The 6000-nt window shown below is 44.9% G+C and overlaps 1 protein-coding gene across 2 annotated transcripts in view; it reads left to right on the top strand.

Annotated features, from left to right (window-relative positions):
• The first annotated feature begins 3164 nt into the window (after positions 1-3164).
• Positions 3165-6000, top strand: part of PDCD6IP (programmed cell death 6 interacting protein) — a 71179-nt gene continuing 68343 nt past the window's right edge. For both annotated transcript variants that reach the window (XM_052640548.1, XM_052640491.1), the window contains exon 1: positions 3165-3451. In XM_052640548.1, coding sequence (XP_052496508.1) covers positions 3243-3451 — 209 coding nt within the window. In that variant the 5' untranslated portion in view covers positions 3165-3242. The remainder of the gene's footprint in view (positions 3452-6000) is intronic.

The following is a 6000-nucleotide window of genomic DNA, read 5'->3' as shown; positions in this document are numbered from 1 at the left end:
ATGATTATTTTATTTATTTTAACCCAGAACATTTTAACTGAAATAAATTTTAAAAAAGTAAAGAAATTGTGGCCAAACAAACTTCTATAACAAAAGCAGTATATATACTGTAAAACTTACACAAAAAGGGGACTTCCCCAGTGGTACAGTGACTGGAAGGAAAATTTCCTTGGAAGCAAAGTTATGACCAACCTAGCATATTGAAAAGCAGAGACATTACTTTGCTAACAAAGGTCCATCTAGTCAAGGCTATGGTTTTTCCAGTGGTCATGTATGGATGTGAGAGTTGGACTATAAAGAAAGCTGAGCGCCGAAAAGTTGATGCTTTTGAACTGTGGTGTTGGAGAAGACTCTTGAGAGTCCCTTGTACTGCAAGGAGATCAACCAGCCCATCCTAAAGGAAATCAGTCCTGAAATATTCATTGGAAGGACTGATGTTGAAGCTGAAACTTCAATACTTTGGCCACCTGATGCAAAAGCTGACTCATATAAAAGACCCTGATGCTGGGAAAGATTGAGAGCAGGAGGAGAAGGGGACGACAGAGGATGAGATGGTTGGGTAGCATCACTGACTCAATGGACGTAAGTTTGGGTAAACTCTGGGAGCCGGTGATGGACAGGGAGGCCTGGCATGCTGCGGTTCATGGGGTTGCAAACAGTCAGACACGACTGAGCGACTGAACTGAACAGTGACTGGAGCTCTGTGCTTCCAGTGCATCATGTCCAGGTTTGATCCCTGGTCAGGGAACTAGATCCCGCATGTCAAAACTGAAACTATGCATGCTACAACTAAAGATCCTCAAACTAAGATCCAGCACAGTCAGATAAATCAATGAATTTAAAAATATTACACAAAAGATAGCAAAAATAAAGAAAATAAAAAATAAACAAAAATATGTAAACATTTTCACTTCCAAAGAGTACAGCTGCTAATGAAATTGTGTACAAGCCCCTGCATCGTTTTCTTTTGAAGTAAAAGGCTGACTCGAGAGTTAATGATTGGGAGATGTGAAGATGTAGAAACAAAGAATAGCTATTGGGCTGGGGAACTGGTAACAATTTAGACTATAATGCAGCCACATGGCAGAATCACTGAACTCACAAGTTTCCTGAAAGATATAGATAAAGGCCTGACACATATTCCTAAATTTTGTAACAGGAAGCAGACTCCCTCCAGATGAAAACTGCTGACCACAAGAACATGGGCTCTAGACTGGACTGATGATGCTTGAAATTTCACCTCGATGTCAACTAGTCCAAGAACTGTCCATGAGCTGATCACACCCTGCTCCCTAGCCACTGTAAAACTCCTCACTACCCCCTCCACAGTGGGCCACACAGTCTTGATGGCAGAAACCCACTGTGGCTCCCTCTGCCTGGCAAAGCAATAAAAGCTACTCTTTCTACTTCACCCAAAACTCTGCCTCCCTGTCTCTGTGAAGAGATGGCCACGTTTTGGCAACACTAACAACTTACATAAAATCCTTCTAGATCTTTTTTCATACTACATAAATATACATATATGCATTTTGTAATCAAAATGATATTGTAACATACGTATTGTTTTGTGACCTGCCCTTTTCAGTTAACCAACTCCACCTTTCCATGGCACTGTGTTTCCAGCTCATACTCAGTCCATCTATATTTACATTTCTTCAGTTGTCCTGAAATTTCATAGGTAGTCTGTTCAAATCAGGATTCAATCTGGACCCTATGTCCCTCATATTTCTTTTTATAGAGCAGGGGCTTTTCCCCCTCAACTCTAAATTTTTAAAGAGATGGGATCAGTTTTTCTGCACAATGTTCCACCTTCTGGATTTGCTTGGTTACTTTGTATGGTATCATTTAGTTTGCTCTTTTATCCCCTGCATTTCTCATAAATTGTGTTAGATGCGAAGAACTGAGAGAGTCAAGTTAAACATTTTTGACTGGACTAGATCACAGATGAGGATATTGTATACTTCATACGACACCCCACGAGGTTGATGCACAGGGTGGTCTTTTAAACATGAATGGTATCATGTCACCATTGCTTAAATGCCATTTATAGCTTCCTACTTATTCTACATTACAACTCTTCAACTTGGCTCACAATGGTCTGAAAGATTTGATGCCTTACTCTTCCACTTTAATTTCCTCCAGTCTCTGCTTGCTTTTTAAAATTGTTGCTACGCTGTTTCCACTCCCTGAACATGGGAAGCGGAAGTACTTGCCTTCTAGGACCTTTGCCCCGTGGTCTGGGCGACTCTCCCCAGCCACTACTTTCTCCGTTTCTCTTCCTTCCTCCTAACGTCAAGCATCTTATCAAACTGTACGCCCTTTTAAAAAATATATATATATATATATATATACTTCATATAACTATTATTAACTTTTTTTGCCACTTAACTTGGCATCTTCCATCCAACCTGAGCCCCCTACAGTGGAAGCATGCAGTCTTAACCACTGGAACACCAGGGAAGTCCCTCAAACTGCAGGTCTTTTAAAGTTCACTTCCTTAGAAAAGCTGTCTCTAATTATTTAATAATTGTAATTACTTAAACTAGCTTCGTTGGAGGGACCTTCATACCCTACATCCCAAGCACCTTGCTCTTCGTACCAAGATACTTTTTTCGCATTGGCAGGTGATTCTTTACCAGTAGTGCCATCTGGGAAGACCCCCAAGATACTTTTTTGGTCCGCCTTAGTATCTGTGTCCATACCTGACAGTAAGCTGCACAAGTGCAAGGGCCTTGCCTGTTCGACTCACTGTGAACACAGCATCTGTGCACAGCACGCCGCCGACTGAATCACCATAGGTCACAATAACCCTGAAGCAGCCGGGTCTTGGGCAGGTGGCCGCAAACTCGCGTCAGTGCCCGTAATAGGAGTACTTCCCTGGGAAATCGTTCTAGTGCAGGAAGTCATTTTTACGCAAGTAATTTTTCGGCCCAATTGCCGAAGCAGTAGAAGGAAAGAGAAAATTCCACAGGTGGGGCAGGCTGGCACCTTCAGCCCAGGACGAGTGGGGCCCAGGTGAGCAGCCGGCTCCCGGACTCCCCGACTCCCTCACGTGACCCCGGGCGGCGCGCCGAGTGCGCCTGCGCCGGAGCTCCCGGAAGTGGCCGGACCCGAAGCGCCAGCGGAGCGCACGTCCGTCAGCCGCTCAGTCCGCCCGGCCGCCGGCCCGGTACTCCGCGCGCCTCGACCCTCGTCGCCGTCCCGTGGTGTCTTTGGCCCGAAGGGCGGCCGAGGCGCTCGCCATGGCGGCGTTCATCTCAGTACAGCTGAAAAAGACCTCGGAGGTGGACCTGGCCAAGCCGCTGGTGAAGTTCATCCAGCAGACGTACCCGAGCGGCGGGGAGGAGCAGGCCCAGTACTGCCGCGCGGCCGAGGAGCTCAGCAAGCTGCGGCGCGCCGCGCTCGGCCGCCCGCTGGACAAGCACGAGGGCGCGCTCGAGACGCTGCTGAGGTGGGCCTGGGGCCGGGTAGGGGGAGGCTGTCGGCCGCCTGCCGCTTGCCTTACTTCCTCCGCCCTTCCTGACTCCTTCACACCCACGGCCGGGCCGGCCGCCCCACCCCGGCTCGGCCCGGCGCGTAGGTGTGGTCTGCATTCCTTCCTGCTGCAGGCCCCGGTGACCCTACCCGCTTCCCCTGGCTGTCCGCCGCGGGCCGCGGTCCTCCGGGGCCCGGTCCACCGGCCACCCGCGAGGAACGGTCCACCACGTATTCACTCTCTCTCGCCACATTTACTCAGAACTAGTTTTCTTCACTTTTTTTGGGGGGGGGGGGAGGTTGTCTGTGAAACACCTCCCTTCCTCCATTTTTGCCTCACCGCAAAACTTTGTTGGCCAGGTTGGAATTTCATAATAGTAATTGGCTTGAGGGAAGTGGCAGAATTGGGGCTCTGGAACTCATGTTTGTTACTTACTCCATACTGTCCACTTTGAAATGAGCCCTCTTCCTAAGTTCATCGCAACCTAACGACAGATGGAGAATTCCATTGGTTAGGAGCTGCCATTATTTAAAATTAAAACTTGAATGACAGAACGGTCCAGATAGGTTCCTTTTAATCAGTTTGTTCACAAACAGGTAGGCACATAATGGAGTAAGTTTGTTATCTTAGTAAATATTTATTGAACTCAGGATGTATTTAATGAGAGTTTTTTTTCTGTAGAACTTTGCAGTGAGAATGGCAGGACATTTTTATAGCACTTTATGGTTAAAAAAAATTATTTCGCCCACCTTTTAATCACATTTCCTGTGTCTAATGTAGTCTCAGTTCACAGGAAAAACACAGCTATGTTAGGACGCAAGTAGGAGCCGCTCAGGTTAAACTCACTAACTGAAAAGGCGACGGATATTGCTTGCTTAGTTTTAGGCATTCCTGGAGATGATTCTGCCTCCAGGATGTTTTCCTCTTAGGAGAGCTTTGTTCCTGTAATCCGGAGAGATGGCCACTGGCTCTCCTGTAACTACGGTGGTCTTAACAGTCAGGATCTTACACAAGAGTGCTTTTCTCCTGCGCCCTGGCAAAAGTCCACGGAAGCCTCTGATTGGATTGGCTTGTGCCCATGTGCAATGGTGGGAAATGGCCTAATCGCCCTCCTCTGAGTCACTCTGCTGGTTTAACTTCTCCGTGCAGCATGGATTAAAGTAGCATTATTATGGAGTCAGTTTTACAGAAGGAGGGTACTGAATAGATTACGACCCCTTGGTGGTAAATTTTAAATGATAAGACTTGGGTTTCAAAGATCATTAGCTTGATACTTAGTATAAGCGTTTTAAAAAGTTAACCTATGAATGCTTAGACATTCTTTATATTAACATACTTAAGAATATTTCCAAAGCAATTCTTACCTAGACCTGAGTAGCGTTCAGTGAGGATTTTTCACTAGTAGTATTCAAAGTGGAGAAGGCAGTGGCACCCTACTCCAGTACTCTTGCCTGGAGAATCCCCATGGACTGAGGAGCCTGGTGGACTGCAGTCCACCACTCCAGTGTTCTTGCCTGGAGAATCCCGGGGATGGCGGAGCCTGGTGGGCTGCCATCTCTGGGGTCGCACAGAGTCGGACACGACTGAAGTGACTTAGCAGCAGCAGTATTTAAAAAGCATGGGTCATGGTATAATGAAAACAAGAATGCGTTAGGTTTGGTCTCAACACTTAAGGAGCAGTGGAGTCTTCAGAGACTTGATAGACAAGAAAGGATAGTGAATATTGGTAATGTGAGGTTTAAAACTGTTTTCATTTGTTCATTCTTTTAGTATTTTCCCAGGCGTAAATGTGACAACTGTTCCTACATTTTAGGGCTCTTGCAGAGATAGTTTGTTTGAAACTGTTTCTTTAGTCATCTCTGCATTGTCCTCACATTAGCACATTCTTGCTTTTCCAGTGGCGTTAGGGTAAGCTGATAGATATTAATACAGTATTATATTTTATAATGGAGCTATGTACAAAAGTAGCTTTGGTATGCATCCTGTTATTGGCGGGGTTCATCCAGTTAGCAGAATGTTTTGCTTTTAATAATTATATTTTGATAATCATATAAACTGAGCATTAATTTACATATTTTAACTTAATAAACTTTTTGAAAAAGAAGATTTAAGTTAATTCCTAAAGAATAGAAACCAGCTTGGTAAGTACTGGCACACAGCTCTACATGTATAGGTCCAGTGATGGACTTGTCTTTTTGTTTTTAGACGAACTCTTAAAATTTCCTAAAATACATGTTTATGTGTTGTAATATTAAAAGTGAATGTTATCCTTTGTAAAGTGACTATAAGTACAAATTGGTTAGGAGTGCCTCAGTAAATATTGAATCTTATACTAGGTGATCAGATGGGATGGTTTTTTGGGCAGGGAAGCTCCAGATAACCAGCTTATACCAGTCTTTTGTGGTGATTAATTTCTTTGTAGAGAAAGCTTACAGTCTCCTTCCATGAAAAAGCCTGGTTGTCAGCTTTCTGAAATTTGATTGAAAAAATGGAGGGTGAGCAGCATTCATGTATGGAGTTTTCTG

This window comes from Budorcas taxicolor, chromosome 1 (genome assembly GCF_023091745.1).
Source record: "Budorcas taxicolor isolate Tak-1 chromosome 1, Takin1.1, whole genome shotgun sequence".
Classification (NCBI taxonomy): Eukaryota; Metazoa; Chordata; class Mammalia; order Artiodactyla; family Bovidae; genus Budorcas; species Budorcas taxicolor.
This window is presented reverse-complemented; position numbering and strand designations above follow the sequence as displayed.